Here is a 20,940-nt window from a genome sequence, read left to right on the forward strand (position 1 = left end):
CTGGCATAGATTAACCTACTAATACAGTATTCACATATGTATGAGGAATATATATGTAAACATGTTGAGTATATTTAAGTCAAATGTAATATATTCTCCATGCTTTATTTCATATTAGAGTCAGATATTTTATAGGCTCTTAACAAATACGAATTTCCATTTCTCAAAGTAGTAAAGTTAATTCATAAATTTTTTACAAAATTAATCATATCACAAGTCTCTCTATAGTAGGGTAACCAAAATATTCCAAGAGTACATAAATCCATACATACTATGCTGTTCATTTCAGAGGACTCATAGCTCCCAACTGGATGGACATTTCCAATGGGTTCCAAGCCTTCTTCATCCCACATGTATGTACCATCAGAGCTATCAGATGGAGAGAGTTCAAACGAAGAACCAGCTCTGTAGTCTGTATCTGGTGAAACCAAATTATTCCCAGAAGTATGTTTTGTACATTCACTCCTGTCTTCAAGAGAAAAAAGGTTATTGATTCACAAAAATATAATTGTTTCTCATGTCCTAAAAATATAAGTGCTAATAATTTGATATATCATAGCAAAAAAGCTGGCTCAAAAAAAGCACTCATAACTGTAGCATTTTCTATATCCTAAGCAATAAAAACATCAAGAGCCAAAATCTTTAAAATAACCTACTGAAACATTTTCTAATAGAGGAAAAGAAAATTCATCCAGTCATCTTTCACTTCTGTAATATTTCCGAAAATGTAAATAAACCCTCATATTCCTATATTTCCCAAGATATTTATTTTTAAACACTGGCCAGGAAACTCCTTTTCCTCTGTGTACACTATTTAACTTCATAGATTAAATAATGTAGGGTACTCATAATTGCCTCCCTATAAAAAAATAAACTTGTTCCGGCAGTCTCTTTTAGAAGACCTATAGACAATCAAGGGTTTGTACATGCATTTCTATGCACGATCTAGTCCCCTGATTATACCACATGTCTATATCTAATCCCTTTAGTTGTTCTTTATTCAGGTATATGGGCATACAAATACCAAATACATTTTATCCAGCATTTAGTAACAGGATAACCAAACATAAGAGGAAATGTTTAACAGGTATTATTTCACTTTCTTCAGTTTAATAAATAAATAAAGCTCTCTCAGGAAGTGTATCTACAAAAATTGCTAAACAAGAAAAATTTTCCAGGATAAAAAAATCCATGAGATTACACATAACCTATATTATCTCATTGTACCCTTTGGTACAGCTTTACTCTTAACAAATAGAAATGAAATGCTATCCTAAGAGAAGAGATGATTTGTTTAATGGCATACCACACTGGTTAAGGTAGGCAGGAGAAGTCATTTAGAAGCACTGCATATACTAAGCAGGAATAGGCTGTGTATAACAGCTAAAGAACAACAAAGGTTAAGAGTGGTTTTATTAATATTGTCTTGGATAGGGTGAAAAATGGGGTATGGAGCAAAAGTCACAGGAAAATAAACGTTGCCCCACCTCAATTTTGTCTAGATCTATCCCTCCGTGAAACTGATAATATCTTGAAATCTATCTGAAGATAATCCTAAATGTAAGTTCAGTTATATTATTTAAAAGAAAGAAAAAAAACTTAAGGTAAGTAATATTTACCAGAGACACTTATATCTATCCATTCATCAGTTTTACTGAAGGCTTTTTCATTTTCCTTGGGGGAATCAAACATATCCTGTGGTGGCCGATTTTCATGTTTCTCTTCTTTGAGAGACATTTCCTCTGGAGTTATTCTAGTTCTGTTGGAGTCTTCTATATCTATAAAATCATCACTAAAGTCTTCACTTAAATCATTCTTATCAGAAGATGACAAAGACGACAAGGAAATGTCATCCACATCATCACTCAGGTATCTAATTTTAGCATCATGTTTCATGGTCTGGTTGTTTTTTGTTCTATAACTTTCATTTTCAATCAGTTCTTGGTCCTTATTAGCAGCTCTGTCCTTAGCCAAAACTGTAGCATCTTCCTCTACACATGTGTCAGCAGGTGAATTTTTATTTCCATCAACTGTCATAGTCCCAGAAAATGGAGATCGGCTAGATTTCAGCAGAGAGGGATGAACCATTCTATAACCTAAAGTAGAAGTTACACCTGGGCCATTTGGTAAAGCCAACTTCTTTCCACCAGCAGCATAAGGCCTATTAAATCCATACCCCAAATGTTCATTCCCATTGAGCACTTCTGGCTGCCGGCAATTTCTTGTTAGCATACTTGACCGTAGAGGCACTCTAATGGATAGCTGTTGGTTCTGATAAGGCTTTGTAAGATCCACAGCTCTATTAAAGGAATGTGATCTGGTTATAGATGAAGGTGGAAGGAATGAATTCTGAATGGAATGTGAAAAACTTTGTGACCTTACCATTTTTTCACAATTAATAGATTTACTACTGTCTGGGGATTGAGCTAAGCTTTCTCCAGAACTGCTTCTGGTGGCACAGGAGTTCGCTCTAGGCCTTTGCATGCTACCAGCCGACCGGTTTCCATAAAATCCATTCAACTGTGATTTTGGAGTACTGACCGAAGAATATGAAGTCCTTCCTAATAATGTGCCTTTGGTGAATTTACCCAAATTAGATGGTCCAGAAAAAGACTTTTGGTTTAACTCCTCTGTAGATGACACAAACATAGTGGATGGCTTTGCTAACTTTGATGTGAATAAAGAAACACTTTTCAAACCTCCCTTTATCCCATTTTTATCAAACATTCCTTGAGTAGGAACACGTTTTTCAGGATCAATTATTTTATCATGTGAATTTTGAGTATTGTTAGGCTCTTCGGCACCCTGTGCACAAAGTTGATATTTATTTGTTTTCCTCCAATTAAATGAATGAGATGATGGACAATCAGAGCCATTATTTTTGATGTAACTTTTGACATTACTATTCTTGGAAGTTCCTAATAAATTAACAGGTGTCCCATTTGGCATTGGCTGCAATGTACTTCTTACAGATTTTGTTCCATACTTTGGCAACTTGGAACCCAAAAATGTCTTGATTTGTGTTTTTTCTTCCATGAGCTATAAGGTGCATTTGTTCTTAAAAGTTGACAGAATCTGTGAAGAGAAAAAAGATGTACATTAAACATTCCTAAATAAGGATAATTACATGAATTATTACATAATATGATACTTACACTTTTATATGCAGAAAAACCCAAAAGCTACTCATGATTCCTACAGAACTCCTGGCAAATACCGAATGCACTAATTAAATTAATAACTTTATGTTGGAAGAAAATAAAGAACATTTTTATAAACTTTTATAAATGTATGCTATGAATGACAGCAAAATCCAGAAATAATAAAATTAAACCACCAAATTTGACTATGTAAAAAATAATACTTACAGAGTACTTCTTCCAATTTCCAGTCCAAACAATTTTTTCATTTTGGGTAAAAGTCTCTCCTTTAAAAATAAGAACATATGGAAAGCCACAGCCAGTGCACTCAGGCAAGAGAATGAAATAAAAGGCATTCAGATTGGAAAAGAAGAAGTCAAACTGTCTCTGTTTGCCAATGATATGATTATATATCTAGAAAATCCTACGGACTCCTCCAAAAGATTCCAAGATTTAATAAATCCAGTAAGGTCACAGGTTGCAAAATCAAAGTACACAAATCAGTAGCACACCAACAATGACTAAGCTGAGAATCAAGAACTCAATCCCTTTGACCATAGCTGCAAAAAAATAAAATAAAATACCTAGGAATACTTAACCAAAGAAGTAAAAGATCTCTACAAGAAGTGCAAAACACTTCCGAAAGAAATCAGACAATGCAAACGAATGGAAATACATCCCACACTCATGCATTAGAGGAAGCCATATCATGAAAATGACCATGCTGCCCAAAGGAGTCTACAGATTCAATGCAATTTGTGAAATAACAACATCATTTTTCCTAGAATTAGACAAAACAATCCTAAAATGCATATGGAACCAAAAAGCAATCTTAAACAAAAAACCAAATCTGGGGGCATCACATTACTCGACTTCAAATTATACTACAAGGCTACTATACTAACAAAAACAGCATGGTACTGGTATAAAAGTACATACACAGAGCAAAGGAACAGAGTAGAGAACCCAGAAATAAAGCCAAATACAATCAACTGACCTTTGACAAAGCATACATAAACGAAAATTGGGAAAAGAACGCCATATTCAATAAATGTTGCCAGGAAAACTGGATAGCCACATGTAGACGAATGAAATTGGATCCCTATCTCTTACCATATACAAAAATCAACCAAGATGGATTTAAGACTTAAATCCAAGGCATGAAACCATAAAAATGCTAGAAGAAAACCTAGGAAAAACTCTTCTGGATATTGGTCTAGGCAAAGAATTTATGACTAAGACACCAAAAGCAAATGCAACAAAAAAATAAATGCGACCTAATTAAACTAAAAAGCTTCTGGTCAGCAAAAAATAATCAGAGTAAACAGACAACCCACAGAATGGGAGAAAATATTTGCAAACTATGCATCTAACAAAAGATTAATATCCAGAATCTATAAGGAACTCCAACTAATCTGCAAGGAAAAAAATAATCCCATCAAAAAGTGGGCAAATAACATTAATAAACATTTTTCAAAAGAAGGTATACAATGACCAAGAAACATGAAAAAAAATGCTCAACATCACTAATCATCAGGGACATACAAATTAAAACCACAATGAGATATCACCTTATCCCAGCCAGAATGGCTATTATTAAAAAATCAAAAAACAATAGATATTGGCATAGATGTGATGAAAAGGGAACATTTAGGTACTGCTGGTGTCAATGTAAATTAGTCCCACCTCTATGGGAAACAGTATGTAGATTTCTCAAAGAACTAAATCTACCATTTGATCCAGCAATCTCACTATTGGGTATCTAACCAAAGGAAAACTGTATCAAAAAAAAAAAAAAAACAAACCTGCATATGTATGTTTATCACAGCAACATTCACAATTGCCAGATGTGGAACCAACCTAAGTACCCATCAACCGATGAGTGAATTAAGAAAATACACCATGGGATACTACTCAGCCATAAAAAAGAATGAAATAATATCTTTTGAAGCAACGTGGATGGAGATGGAGGCCATTATTCTGAAGTAATTCAGGAATGAAAAACCAAATACCATATGTTCTTACTTGTAATTGGGAGCTAAGTTATGGGTATGCAAAGGCATACAGAGAGGTATAATGGACACTGGAGACTCAGAAAGGGGGATGATGGGAAAGGGATGAGAGATTTTTTAAAAACTACACAATGTAGTAGGGTACAATGTACACTACTCAGGTGGCACGTGCACTAAAATCTCAGACTTGAGCACTATACAATTCATTCATGCAGCCAAAAATCACCTGTTCCCTTAAAGCCAGTGAAATAAAAGGTAATTAAAGAACATATTATTTTTTAAAAAAAATACATGGTTTTATAAAAGCTAGAAGACATTTGAAAAACCTTAATTACTAAAGCCATGAGAATTTTTTTTTATTTTTAAAACAACTGATTCCAAGTCAACCCTGGCCTAAGAAGTAGAGTTCCTATAATACATGTTATTAGGTCAAAAGTAAATATTTAGAAAATCGTACAAATGTTCACGTATAGAGTGAAAAAAGACTAAAGAACGTCCTGTTACCAACAACTAAGAGATATATATATATGTGTGTATGTGATTTTTTTTTTAGCAGAAAACCTACCAGTTACATACTGTAACACAAAAAACTATTTAAACTAAGAACCTATAAAGTTTAAAAAGTAGCGGACAGAAATTCTGTATGGTACAGTATGACTGGCAGCCTGATTACTGCCTGGAAGCAGAAGTGAGAAAGAAATGTGAACTAAAAAACTTGAAAATTTTAAGAAATATCTCTAGTTTGGATAGAAAAATTTGATTTTCCATGCCCTAGAAAAGTTGAGGAAAAATATCCCGAGCACAGAGGCTTCAAAACCTAGGCAGAGGCATCACCAGGATCTGCCAACTTCTAAGGCCCTATACTGAGTTGAGGGAAGGATCTGAATCCCACAGACATGTACTGTACCCTCAGCAGTATGAAATGAGACTGGTATAGGACATTTAACGCAATCTAAGGAGATGGGAAAGCACAGGGCCACAGAAGGGCAAAAGCAAAGTCTTGACCTAGGTATCCAAATTAAGCCTGAGCAAGACAAAAAGAAATGCCCACACAATCATATAAACAGTTCCTTGTAACACAGAACAACCGAATAAGAACATGCATCTAATGAAACAAAAGCCCAAAGATGAAAAGACAAAACAGGTAAATTGAAAAGAAAGGCTTCAGCGTTACGGAAACCAATTAAGAACAATGAATTTAAAGAAAAAAAAAAGGCAAGGAAAAGAAGCAAAGACTTAAACAAATGGCAAGGAGAAAAATCTTAAGGTAACAAGAGTATATTGAGGAGGCTAAGGTGGGTGGATCACTTGAGACCAGGAGTGTGAGACCAGCCGTGTGAGACCAGCCTGGACAACATGGCAAAACCTCATCTCTACAAAAAAAATACAAGAATTAGCCAGGCATGGTGGCACACACCTGTTGTCCCAGCTACTCAGGAGGCTAAAGCGTGAAGATCAACTGAGCCCACAAGGTCGAGGCTGCAGTGAGCCGTGATCAAGCCACTGCGCTCCAGCCTGGCTGAAAGAGTGAGACCCTGTATCAAAAAAAAAAAGTATTGAGGAGAAAAAAAAGACAAAGATATCGAATTAGAAAGAAAATGTAGGACAAAGGCTGAACAGAAAGATAATTAGTATCCCTGAAGTAGAATAACTAATTAAACAGAAGAGAAAAGGCAGGAGGACATAATAGAAAATATCCCTAAAATAAAGGTGAAAAAAAATCTATGGAAGGAAAGAAAAAACATACCAAATCACAGATGCAAATACGTATCCTATTTAAGTTAATGAAATACCAAGGATAAAGAAATAATTCTCCAGAAATACAAGTAGAGAAAAAAAATCACCTTTAAAAAATTTTTTAAACTTGGAATATACAAAAGAAATAACTGGATATCCTTCCAAAGAAATGCTGGAGCCTCTGGGGATAACTTAATCCTATAGGAATCACATTAATTTTACCTTTAAAAATTTATTCTAAATTCACCACTTCCATTCCACAATTCTAGTTCTTATGCTCATCATTTCTTCCTGTACTACTACCAAGGATTCCTACATTTATGTCAAGATTCCAACCTTACTTCTATTCAAACTGTCAGCAGTTATCTTCTTAAAGCACAGATCTAGATAACGTCATTCTACTGATTAAAAACCATCTGTGAGACTAGGAACAACAAAATAAAACCCAAAACTCATTGTACAGGGAGCAAGCTACTCTATTTGGTTCTACCTTATCCTTGTTATATATACTTAAGCCAAGATACGTTATTTGTCATTCCCCAAAATCCATCCTATATTTTCTAACTTCTATGCCTTTGCTAAAGACCACTTGGAAGATTCTATCCTCAAAGTCCAAAATCACCACATCCACCAATGTTTCCAGTTAAAATTAATCTTACATCATTCTCTATTCTCTTCACAGCAATAATATAGCTGAGTTTGTCTTCTAATTGTGTGCATGTCTATTTGACCCACAGGAAAGTAAATCTGCTGAGAACATAAACTAAGTCTTATATACTGTACTCTGAGGCCAGCTACAGGACTACAAATTGAATAGATCCTCAACTTTTAAGTAAATTCATAATCTCTTAATGTAAATTAATTCAACAGTAGGGAAAGACTAAAAAAGAACTTTGTTTTGTGGACCTGTGATTGACTGGTAATAGCTCCCTTGGGCAATATGTTGAAAAGGATTCTGAGGCCGGGCACAGTGGCTCACACCTGTAATCTCAACAGTTTGGGAAGCTGAGGCGAAAGGATCGCTTGAGCTCAGGAGTTGAAGACCAAACTGAGCAACATAGTGAGACCTCATCTCTACTAAACATTTAACATTAAAATTTTTAAAAAACAAAAAGGATGCTGAGGTCAAACCTAGCTTCTGAAGTAGTGACATGATCAAGCAGCAACGTTTGCCAAGAGCAGAGCAAGGGACAGTGGCAATATCCATGCCAGACAACTGTCTTCCTCATTTTTGATAATGGTCTTTTCCACAAAACATACTACCATACCCACAATCACTTTTGGTATAAACATAAGAAAACTGGTATTGATATGACATATTAGGGTCATTTTGCAAATCAATAAATACTACATGTTAAAGATTAAAGAGCCTGTGAGTCAGAAAGGCTTTAACATTTCCCCACCTGTCACAAGTAGACCATGGAAAGAAAATTATATTCTTTCCTTTCTCTATGCCTCTATTTTCCTGCCTAAGATGAGGGTAATACATGTTATCTCCCAAGAGCATCTTCAGTATTAATAACTTAGAGGCACAAGATGAGCCCAAAAGAGAGACACACTGTTACTAGTGTTTGTGGTTCCACCAGTTTGTGGGGGAAAAGAATAATGTTAGAACCTGAATGTGCTATTCTCTATGAAGAATAATGATTTCTAAATATACAAATAATTGCAACACAAATGACATCAATCATCTTGAACTCTGGTCTTAAGATAAACTAGTCTGACAGCTCCACTATGAAGTTTATGTTACGAATATTATCACTTCATTTGTTGATGAGCTACCATCTGTCTTTAAATGTTCATGAAATTTTCCCTTATATTTGCTTATAATTTTGAAATAAAATAAAATAGACATTGTGAGTCTGCTTCATTTTGGTAGCCATACTGTCTTGGATGCACTTTACCTAATCTGTAATCTGTTAGGTGTCTAAAAAATCCATTCATTAACAATTTGAAAAAATATATGTTGCCTACATCATCTAATGATATAATCTCTGAGACACTTTTATACCATCTGTGAGCTTTAATTTAGTGGTGAACTAAGACTAATATCTGGACCAGTGCTTGAAAATGTCTGAGTTTTTTTTAGTTTCTGTAAGAATAATTTTTTGAAGTATAGCAAATTTACAGTATTGGTATTTAATATTCAAAAATTTTTTTTCAGGCCGGGCATGGTGGCTCATGCCTGTAATCCCAGCACTCTGGGCAGCTGAAGCAGGCAGATCACCTGAGGTCAGGAGTTCAAGACCAGCCTGGCCAATATGGTGAAACCCTGTCTCTGCCAAAAATACAAAAATTAGCCTGGCGTGGTGGTGCACACCTGTAATCTGAACTACTCGGGAGGCTGAGGCACAAGAATCACTTGAACCCAGGAGGCAGAGGTTGCAGTGAGCCGAGATCGCACCACTGCACTCCAGTCTGGACAAAAGAGCGAGACTCTGTCTCAAAAAAAAAACAAAAACAAAAACAAATTCAAAAATACTTATAAATGCCTTTTTTTAAAACTGTAAATCAAGTTTCTCGCTTTTAAAAGAAATCTACAATTGGATAAGGGAAAAGCAGCAGCAAATATTATTAAGCACTTACATGATAGGTACCATGCTTACCACTTCATCCTTTTTGTTTAATCTTCATAACATTATAAGGTAGTAGATTTCTTCCCGTCTTAAATAGCTAAAACCAAGATTCAGAGAGGCTAATATACTTGTCCAAAGTCACAAATTCATAAACCGTCAAAGAGGATTCAGGTTCAAGTTTACCTGATTCCAGGGCCAATGAAAACTGCCTTCATGACAAAGGAATGAAATACAATCAGTGAGCCATGCAATGATGTTACAGTCAATGATGGACTATATTTACAACGATGGTCCCATGAGATTACAGTGGAGCTGAAAAATTCCTATAGCCTAGTGACATGGTAGCCATTGTAACATTGTAATGCAATTACTTTATTTTTTACATATTTATTGTATCCTGTTTGTACAGTGTTTATAAAGTCTATACTAGTGTGCAATGATGTCTTAGGCCTTCACATTCACTCACCACTCACTCACTAACTCATCCAGAGCAACTTTCAGTCCTGTAAGCTCCATTCAAGTGCCCCATACTGGTATACCATTTTTTCTCTTTTATATAGTATTTTTATTGTACCTTTTCTATGTTTACATAACTTCAGATAAACAATTCCTTACCATTGTGTTACCGTATTCAATACAACTGTATTGAATACAGTAATATGCCATACAGGTTTGTAGCCTATAAGCAAGATAGTATACCATACAGCCTTGGTGTGTAGTAGGCTATACCATCTGCATCTGTGTAAGTATACTCTATGATGTTCACAGAACAACAATGGCCTAAGGAGGCGTTTCTCAGAACAGATCCCCTTCGTTAAGCGATGCTGCCTGTATTCTGAGAAGCCTACTGACAGCAAGGGACAAGAATGAAGGAAGGGACTGAATGGCTAATGTCAGAGGAAAAGCATAAAGACTGCAAAGGACCTAGATATTAATTACAGAAATTTAGCAGAAGAACAGTAAGAGCTGTCACTTTTTCAAACTCCTTTCATATCCATTACCTCATCATCTGAGGAACCACCCACTCACTGTCTTTTTTTAGTTTTTCAAATAGTTTTTTAGAAGGTATAAATTGTCTGCATTTTAGGGGTTTAAACAGACATAAAATCACTACTAAGTATAAGAGCAATTAACTGAACAACAATACTGATGACTACACACGTATAAGCAGTTACTTCGGAAATCTACTTTGAAGTTCAGACAACTAGATCAGAATTTAAAGTAATGTTTTTTAACCTTGTGTTACTCAACTACTTCTTTCATATCCCCTTTTCCCATTTTTTCCTGGCTGTCATCTGTGGCATAAGCTGATTCAAAGGCTTGATTACAGCAATTAAATAAGCGGCTGGTCATGGTGGCTCACGCCTGTAATCCCAGCACTTTGGGAGGCCCAGGCAGGTGGATCACCTGAGGTCAGGAGTTTGAGACCAGCCTGGCCAACATGGTAAAACCCCATCTCTACTAAAAATACAAAAAAAAAAAAAGAAAGAAAATTAGCTGGGCGTGGTGGCTCACACCTGTAATCCCAGCATTTCGGGAGGCTGAGGCGGGTGGATCACCTGAGGTCAGGAGTTTGAGACCAGCCTGGCCAACATGGTAAAACCCCATCTCTACTAAAAATACAAAAAAAAAAAAAAAAAATTAGCTGGGCGTAGTGGCAGGTGCCTGTAATCCTAGCTACTTGGAAGGCTGAGGCTAGAGCATCGCTTGAACCCATGAGGCAGAGGTTGCAGTGACTGGAGATTGCCACCACTGCACTCCAGCCTGGGTGACAAGAGTGAAACTCCATCTCAAAAATAAAATAAAATACCAATTAAATAAGCAAAAATGACAACTTTAGCCAAAGTAAAGGTTTAAAATGGTGCACTTACTTCCAGATTCTTTAAAGTTTTAAAGAGGACATGCCATGCTCAACACAAAGCCTCTTTATTGTATCAATATGACCTTTCTGTGCTCCAGCTACAACTTCATTTTCACTCACATAAATGGAGTTCAAAGTAACTTGTAAAAGTTAGGCTCAAAAGGAATTTGTGGTTTAAGAACATTAAATAAGGTTATTATGCAGATCCAATGTATATTACTTCCTGAAATTTAAACTTAAAAGAACAAAAATACTAACAACTAAAGAGGAACCAGAAGTTCCCCTGGCCAAACCATAAAAATTTCTCCCTCCAGATTTTACCAGTTGGTACAAGAACACAAAACTCAAATACCTGTGGGGATGCAAATGTCATTAATGTGCAGAGGGCTAGGAAAAGATGACACATGCCAAACTACGTCAATATTGACCCATATACTGCATTTTAAAATAGTAGACAAGTATAACAATTAAGTACAGACATTTTACAAACACCAGGTCAAATCACAACAAGCAATATTGTTAAATGTTAAATTTAACATTTAGCCTATACAGGATCTGCTTGAGCAAAGTTCCCTAAATTAAATTAAATGGGCAGTAGGGACAGGGCCATAGGAGATCCAGCATCAGGAAGAAGAGTAACAGGAGTAACATTAACATGGATGGAAGACTACTAGGCCATAAATTCACTAATGGCACATACTGGGTTTGATTCACCAGAATACACTACTCAAGCCCCAGCTTGCTCAGTATATGACAAACAGTAAATACCTAAACATGAAACATTTTGTAAAGATCTACATACATTAGAATTATAGTTTCATAGAAAAACATTAGTGAGGCCAGGCACGGTGGCTCATGCCTGTAATCCCAGCACTTTGGGAGGCCAAGGTGGGTGGATCACCTGAGGTTGGGAGTTTGAGACCAGCCTGACCAATGTGGAGAAACCCTGTCTCTACTCAAAATACAAAATTAGCCAGGCATGGTGGCGCATGCCTGTAATCCCAGCTACTCGGGAGGCTGAGGCAGGAGAATCCAAAAATCCAAAAGGCAGAGGTTGCAGTGAGGTGAGATTGCGCCACTGCACTCTAGCCTGGGCAACAAGAGCAAAACTCCATCTCAAAAAAAAAAAGAAAAATGTTAGTGGTAGTTTCTACATAATAGAATACAACATGGTAATGAAGACCTAATTATTGCTATATGCAACAATACAGATAAAACTAACAGGATCCTTTAAACAAGAGAATCCAGAGACTTGAGGATAAATATAGTGTGATTCCATTTATATGAAGGTCAGATTTCCATTTTCGATGTAAAAAGCTGCAATTAATATCACTCCTACCTAAAAACCTGGAAGAACCAGATAATCTTCAAAATCATAAACTTTCATAAGCCCATCAGAAAGCTGTTATTGTAAGGCAAGCAAGTCAACCAAATTCCAAAGGGAGACAAGCCCCTCCCAGGAGAGATGGGACATTTAACAGTTTCACTTTTGGCTGAGCATAAAAGACAGAAATGACCACCATAAAAAGGAGTAATAAGCTAACATTTTAATGTCTGCTTAAAAGCCAAATGTGGACTAGCACAACAGCAAGCTCTTCCTCATGGGCCTCAACCTAGCATTCAAGAGAAACATATAAGAAAGCCCCCTCTTAATGGCACAGGCATGCAGGAGGTGATCAAAGGCTGCACTGGAACAAACACAAACCCTCTCACTTCCCTGCCTCCTTCTGTCCTCTGAAGCAAAAGCCTTAAACTGCTGGGGAAGCAGCAGCAAGACTTCTCACCCAGGGGCACAGGAAAAAATCCAGTGCATGTGGGGGAAACAGAATGGAATGGGAGAAATGTTCAGTTGATCCATTTATGTGAGAGTAAGGTCAAGAACTGATTAAAGTAATTATGATAATATGTGTTAGAATACAGCAGTGGTTCCACAGTGCTTGTGTGTATCAGAATCACCTGGAAGACTTCATTAAAACAAGATCTCTGGACTCCACTCCCAGAGTTTCTGAACCAACATATCTAAGGTAAGGCCTTAGGAAAAAGTATTTTTAACAAGTTTCCAGGTGATGTTGATTCTGCCAATCTGGAATTCATATGTTGGAAATCCCTGGGACAGAGACTAACTCTGCAAGAGGTGGCTAACTGAAAAGGGGTTGACTGAGATGTTGGCAACTTGATCTGGATGGTGTAAAATTCACCAAGAGTACATCATTTAAGATTTATGTATTTTATTGTATGTAAGTTATACTTTATTTTTTAAAGCTTCTCTTAAAAAATTAAAAGCCTCAAACTGCTTCTACTCCTATAAATAGTAAAAATAAGCCTTATTGCGAAGACAACTTATTCTACAAATTGATAAAAGAAATAAGCATGTATCCTGCTCTTCTTGTATTTCAAAGTAATCAAAAAATTGACAGAAAATCTTCTTTATAGAAGAACCACAACTAATAAATACAGAAAAAAAGAATCACAAAGTAAGAAAATCTGAAACACTCCATTAAATATCAAAACACCCCTCAAAAAAGGGAGTGTGACAGTTAAAACTGAAACTATTAAAAGGTGAGTGGTAAATAACACCAGGGATTAATTATGCTGTTTTCTCTACACACGATGTTTGAAAACATCCATACATAACTTCCATTTAAAAAAGTAAACCCCAGCCGGGCACAGTGGCTCACACCTGTCATCCCAGCACTTTAGGTGGGTGAGACAGGTGATCACCTGAGGTCAGGAGTTCCAGACCAGCCTGGCCAAGATGGTGAAACCCCATCTCTACTAAAAATACAAAAATCAGCTGAGTGTGGTGGCGGGTGCCTATAATCCCAGCTACTTGAGAGGCTGAGGTAGGAGAATCACTTGAACTCGGGAGGCAGAAGTTGCAGTGAGCTGAGATCGCACCACTGCACTCCAGCCTGGACAACAGAGTGAGACTCCGTCTCAGAAAAAAAAATAAAAATAAAAAAGTAAACCCCAAATAAGGATGCTTTCATCAGGGAAAGAGATAGGAAATAAATTTCAGCACATTCCACATTATCCTCCTTCTCTTAGCATTCATTTTCATTCTCTCTAAGGAGCACCTGCATACTCCTATTCAGAGAACTCTCAAACCCTGGATCTCTACATTTAACTCCTTCTACAAAAGACAAAGGACTCTTGAATTAGCAAAATCATAAACTTCTAACTACCCTGACCAAGGCTGATCAGCAGAAGCATCAATAACACCTAGAAACTTGTTAAAAACAGATTTTCTAAGGCCTTACCTTAGATATAGTGTTCAGCAATTCTGTAGAGCCCAGAGATCTTGTTTTAATGAAGTCTTCCAGGTGATTCTGATACACACAAACACTGTGGAACCACTGCTCTATTCTAACCCCTATTATCATAATTAGTTTAACCTGTTCTTGACCCGACCCGCACATAAATCAACTAAACATTTTTTACATTCCATTCTGTTTCCCCCAGATACAATGGACCCTTCAGAGTTGCAGGTGCACCAGAGGGAGATAAATCAAGTCCCCTCCCAATTCCACAACTGTATAAAATACTATTGATATAGTAATGCCTGAATTAACTCATCCTTGGAGAATTAAGTAATCCTTTGGACATAAAGCACTTTTTAAAAAGAAAAAAAAGTTGGGAAAAAAAAAGTGTATGTCCTGAAAATTAGATGTTCCTGGTCTTGAGTCATTTCCAGTGGCAGAAGGTTACAGGAATCTTTCTGAAGAGCAAACTTCACTACGCAAAGCAGGGTCCTAGGACCAGGAGACAGTACATGCCTAGGTTCACAGGTCCCACATACAGAAACTCCTCTACTTTCAACTCATAAGCTTCTGTACATATGAACAAAGCAACCAACCGAAATGAAAGTTTCTCAGCAATGCCTGACACCAAAGGAAGATGTTAGCGATTGTTTACAAAAAGAATTTTTGAACAGCCTTTCAGAACTTAAACTGTTTGTAAATAAATGAATTTCTGTACCTGAAAAGAGTGGAGATGGTGGAGGAGAGAATAGTTGAGGCAATCACATCACATGTCTGTGTCTGTGTATAATTAATAAATATATATATATACATATCTGTATGTGTGTGTGTGTGTGCATATATATATATATACACAAATATATATATATATTTAGATAGGGTCTCACTGTCACCCAAGCCGGCGTGCAGTGGTGCTATCACAGCTCACTGCAGCCTCAACTCCTGGGCTCGGTGATCTTCCCACCTCAGCCTTCCAACACATATATATTTGAATTTAGACAAAGTAAAATTACTTTCCAGAGCTAGAGGAACATTAATGGTGTAGGTGATTCCACCCATCATTCCACTCTATAAAAATATACTTACAAAGTGAACATATAGGAAAAGACATGAATCTCTCCCTCAGTAAGCCTCAGTTTATACATGCTTGGCACAGTATGAGCAAATTACCAAGAGTGAGATACTACTATCTGAAAATGGGTATTTTTTGCAGAAGCCAACTCTCCGAACTGACCAACTCTTTGGTACTCAACCAAAGCTGCAAGAAAAGATAACCAGGTTAAACTTAAGTCACCATCTGGTTTCTCAACGGCAATTTTGACTATACAAGATTTTTAAACTCCATGCTAACTTCAGACCCTAACCTCACCCAAAATGTCCTATTTCATAGTTATCTATGTCTTCCAAACCACTGCAGTCAGGGGAAAACAGAGGTGAGCAACTCAAGAGGCATGTGTGTTCTTTACTGTCTAGATGGCTAAATTCCACCTAATGGGAAAGGAAAATCATACTTAAAATCATGCATTAAACCACATTCTCTTCTTCAACAGAACTACTATATGCTTTCCATAACACCATTATGTTACCCATAAAAGCATTATTTGTCTACTAAGTATTTACTGAACATCCATTATGTGCCAGCAACTGCACAAGTTATTGCAGATACAGTTGTCACAGACAGATATAAACCTTGCACTCCTAGAGCTAATGGCCCAGCAAAGACTAGACATTTAAAAACACAAAAATATGGCCGAGGGCAGTGGCTCATGCCTGTAATATCAGCACTTTGGGAGTCTGAGGCGGGCGAATCACGAGGTCAGGAGATCAAGACCATCCTGGCTAAGACGGTGAAACCCCGTCTCTACTAAAAACACAAAAAAATTAGCCGGGCGAGGTGGCAGGTGCCTGTAGTCCTAGCTACTCGGAGGGCTGAGGCAGGAGAATGGCGTGAGCCCGGGAGGCGGAGCTTGCAGTGAGCCAAGATCACACCACTTCATTCCAGCCAGGGCGACAGAGCGAGACTCCGTCTCAAAAAAAAAACACAAAAATATAATAAATGTCATAAAAAAGAAATATGAGGCCATACACTGGGAAGCAAGTCCAATGGAGGGAAAAGGGAGCTAGGGAATTTTAAAGGTTTCTATGGATGGTGTAGTTAGTCATCAGCCCCGATTATTCGACTAATTGTAAAAGTTTATGCCTGACTTGTTGGGAGTTCTGGGGCTCACAGACATGTGTTTACACATATAGTCTTGTGTCTGAAATGCACTACCCCTCACCCTTCACACATTCTTCATGGTATCAAACCATCTTTGCAGATGCCAAACCCACCAGCCTCAGATGTGGGCTCTCGTTTCTTGTCAACACACCAAGTAATGCCCCTCAGACACTCAAAGTTTATTTTCCCTCCACTGGAGGCCAAGTTCTTTGAGAACACAGACTGACTTTCAATCATCTGCTGCCTCAGTCAAGCCCTAAGACATAGGCTGGCACCTAACTGGTTTTTTACAAATGTAGGTTAAAAGCAAGAATAAACAGCATATTCCTTAACAGTGTCTTGCTAGGTATTTTACTAATTTTTACCTCAAATTTACATTATCAGCACATCTATATGTATATACACACACACACAAAGTATAACAGCTTATCACACAATTGGCGGTATATTTCAATTAATATCTGAGGTCCTACAGAACTGGTATTATAAGCTCCTATTCATAGGTTCCTGTTTACGTAAGTAAAACAGGTACTAATGCATGATATTGATTTTTTTTCCACCTCTCCACAAACTATGTTGGGTTACTAACCCTAATGAAGAAACCAATCTCTTCCCTGATAGCTTCCTTCTCAATAATGTATTCTAATTTAGAATCTCAATCTCTACGCATATCCACGACACCTACTTGTTTCATTTTTTTGAAGAAGGAACTTAAAACTTTTGGCATAAAACTTTTTTTAAAAAAAATACTAAATTACAAAAGAAATAGAGTATGGCACAGTTTTAGTCTCAGTATGACTGTGCTCTTCAAATACTGGCTCCCTGTATGATTTAGTTACAAAATGTTTTAGATAATTGCTCACACAACTCTTAATAGCAACTAGGACACCCATACCTTAACATTTTTTAAAAGTAAAAATTCTTAAAATAGTTAACAGCATTTAACCAATCCCCAGAGTACTGACACTGAGAATCTGCCTGATTTGCCAAATACCAAAGTGATTAAAGTTAGGTGCAATGTTTGCCTCTATAAATTAATTATAACGACCCTCAAATATCTTATTGTGCTTAGGACTAACAGAACTCAACTTCTTCCTTTGTAGAGAGGCCACACTTAATCCACTGCAAACCTCTACCTCAGATTAATACAACATCTTTTTTTTTTTTTTTTTTTGAGACAGTTTCGCTCTTGTCACCCAGGTTGAAGTGCAATGGCATGATCTTGGCTCACTGCAACCTCTACCTCCCAGGTTCAAGTGATTCTCCTGCCTCAGCCTCCCAAGTAACTGTGATTACAGGCACCCGCCACCACATCCAGCTAATTTTTGTATTTTTAGTAGAGACAGGGTTTCATCATGTTGGCCAGGCTGGTCTCAAGCTCCTGACCTCAGGTGATCCACCCACCTCAGCCTCCCAAAGTGCTGGGATTACAGGCGTGAGCCACGGCGCCCAGCCACAACACTTTTTTATAAAGTAACTATAAGACAAGATCCTGAAAAGTAAAGAAGGTACATACAGTACTTGCCATAAGCAGCTTATGATCTGGTAAAGGAAGAAATGCTGTCATTACAGCAATGACTTAAAATACATTCATTTAGTTATTAAACATTTATTGAAAGCCTATTATGAATCAGGCTCTAAGATAGAGGTTGTGGATAAAATAAGACCTTCCAATATAAGGGAAAAGACATGTAGACAAGAGAAGGGGAATGAAGTACTATAACTGCTAGAGCAGAGTATATGGGGTAGCACATGGGGGAACAAAAAAGAAAGCGCTTAACTGGGAGAGAGGGATAACATAAATGGCTTCGTAGAGGAGGCAATGCTTGAGCTGAGTTTCAAAAGATAAATAGTAAATAGAAATAAAGACACTGAATGTGAAAAAACAATACAGCTTAAGAGCATAAACGAAAACACAGAACCAGCATGACACATTCAGAAAACTGTTGTTGGCTGAACAATGGTAGTGAACAGGGTTTCAGAAATGAGTAAGAAAAAAGGAAGAATAGTGGAAAAATATAGTCTACAGAGTGGCTTATGTGCCATACTAAGAAGTTTGGACTTTACTATGGGCAATTAGGAAACTAAAGGGTTTTAAACCATTAAAAAAAAAGATCTGACCTGAATTTTGAAAAGTCACTTTGATTTAAGTATGCAGGAGATGGGTTAAGAAGGGGAGATGGGTTAAGAGGTTAGTTACAACATGAGAAAGACAACAAAGATTGTAGCAAAAAGGTACAAAAGATATCAGCAATATTAAATCTAAAGAATTTTGTCACAATAATGGGCACAAAATGAGAGCATTAATATTTAGCAAATAAATGGATGAGTGATTGATTAGATGTGGGAGATAAGAGGAAAGAGCTCAAAATTCTGGGCTTGTCTGACTGGACATGATGTTTTTCCCCAGACATGATGTTTGCCTTTCATTGAGGGCAAACATTATGTCTGGGGAAGAAGATCATAAACTTAGCAGGTCAAGCTAACTTTGAGGTGCGTATCTAGAGAGCATACGCGAGGGTGTTTACTGGTCAAAGGAGTCTGAAATGCAAGGGCAAGATCTGAAAGGAAGATGATGATTTGGGAATTATCAGTACGGGAATGATGGTCAAATTTCCCACCAAAAACAAGCGAGGTCACCTGGAGAAGATGTACAACAAGGAGAGAAAGGCACAGTCCTGGTATCACCAACACTTAAAAAATGGATGAGGGGAAGCGGGGCGGGGGGCGAGGGCTGGCGCAGAGAACGTATGATCCAAGAGTAAAGAAGAGAACTAAAAAAGTAATTTGAAAGAAACTTTGAAGATAACAAGCAGTAGTGTCAAATTCCACATATAAGTAAACTAAAAACCAAAAATAATTGGGCTTGGTAGTTTACAAATTTGGTCACCTTTGCCAAAGCAGTTTCAGGAGACAAGATGAGGACAGAAACCTGACTACAGCAGGTTCAAGAATAAAGAGATAAACAGTCAGGAAACATACCCTATTCTTTCCAACAAACCCTATTTAAAACTAAAAAAAAAAAAAAAAAGACAGTAACTTGAGATAACATAGAAGCAATCTTCTTTGTTTGAGATAGAGTCTCCCTCTGTCACCCACCCAGGCAGGAGTGAAGTAGTGCAAACACAGCTCACCGCAGCCTCGACCTCCTGGGCTCAAGCAACCCTCCCGCCTCAGCCTCCCCATTAGCTGGGACTACAAGTGTGTGCAACCACACCTGGCTAATTTTTGTATTTTTTGTAAAGAATGGGTTTCCGCCACACTGTCCAGGCTGGTCTCGAACTCCAGAGCTCAAGTAATCCACCCGCCTCAGCCTCCCAAAGTGCTGGGATTACAGGCATGAGCCACCATGCCTGGCCTGGGTTTTTTTGTTTTTTTATTTTTTTATTTTGTACCCTCTTTTCTCCAGGAAAAGAGCTCAAAGAGGAGGTTAAAAATAAAGAAAATAGTGGGGACAATATTTGGAACAAGATCCCACCATAAGATCAAGGTGGGCTTCCAGTCACATTAGGAAACTGAAAATGCTAAAGGCGAAAACAAGGCAGAAGTTCTGATTTACAGCTAAGTCCAGAAGAAAGTGGCAGCTTGATGGGAATGGTAAACATTGTCCCTATGGTAGCCATGCTAATTGCAGGCCCCATTCACCCACCTAAGTCAGGACTGGCTAAACCTGAAGGGTGTGGAAATCACACCTGCAGCTGAATGGGGCTGCAGGAAGTAGGGACTAGGTCTTACTAAACATTATGAGCAAACTCAACCAACAAAAGCATACAGAACTTCAGCAATACAAGTAATTTCAAAAACATAAGCATAATGAAAATATCTACAACATATACTCAATAGCCCAATTAAAGACTCATTTTTTTTAATACTGAGCATCTAGCACAGAGCCTGGCATATAACGGATGTTAGTACATACAAATGAATAATGTCCTGGGGCTGGCTCAGGCTGCTATCTCAAGAGACAGGAACACCTGTGGAAGACAGGCTATACAGGATCTCCATGACCGAGGCAAGAAACTGTCCTTCCTATGCAACCAGAGGGTGGAAAGGCTTAACCGTCCCTGCCGAAAACAAAAGAGGAGAACATGACTGTCAGGGCCCTTAATGATAACTAATTTTTACCAAGTAGGTAT

General features: G+C 37.5%; 1 protein-coding gene across 9 annotated transcripts in view; it reads right to left on the minus strand.

The window, feature by feature from the left end:
- The window catches only part of CCSER2 (coiled-coil serine rich protein 2), a 188,410-nt gene that overhangs the window by 144,180 nt on the left and 23,290 nt on the right, over positions 1 to 20,940 (minus strand). For 7 of the 9 annotated variants that reach the window (XM_024253157.3, XM_024253161.3, XM_054521706.2 and 4 more), the window contains 2 exons: positions 1,620 to 3,075; positions 273 to 469 (listed from right to left, as the gene is read on the minus strand). In XM_024253157.3, coding sequence (XP_024108925.1) covers positions 273 to 469; positions 1,620 to 3,036 — 1,614 coding nt within the window. In that variant the 5' untranslated portion in view covers positions 3,037 to 3,075. Of the gene's footprint in view, positions 1 to 272; positions 470 to 1,619; positions 3,076 to 20,723; positions 20,869 to 20,940 lie in introns of all 9 variants that reach the window. The other 2 variants (XM_024253159.3, XM_063727171.1) reach the window with 1 other exon arrangement.

This window comes from Pongo abelii, chromosome 8 (genome assembly GCF_028885655.2).
Source record: "Pongo abelii isolate AG06213 chromosome 8, NHGRI_mPonAbe1-v2.0_pri, whole genome shotgun sequence".
Lineage (NCBI taxonomy): Eukaryota > Metazoa > Chordata > Mammalia > Primates > Hominidae > Pongo > Pongo abelii.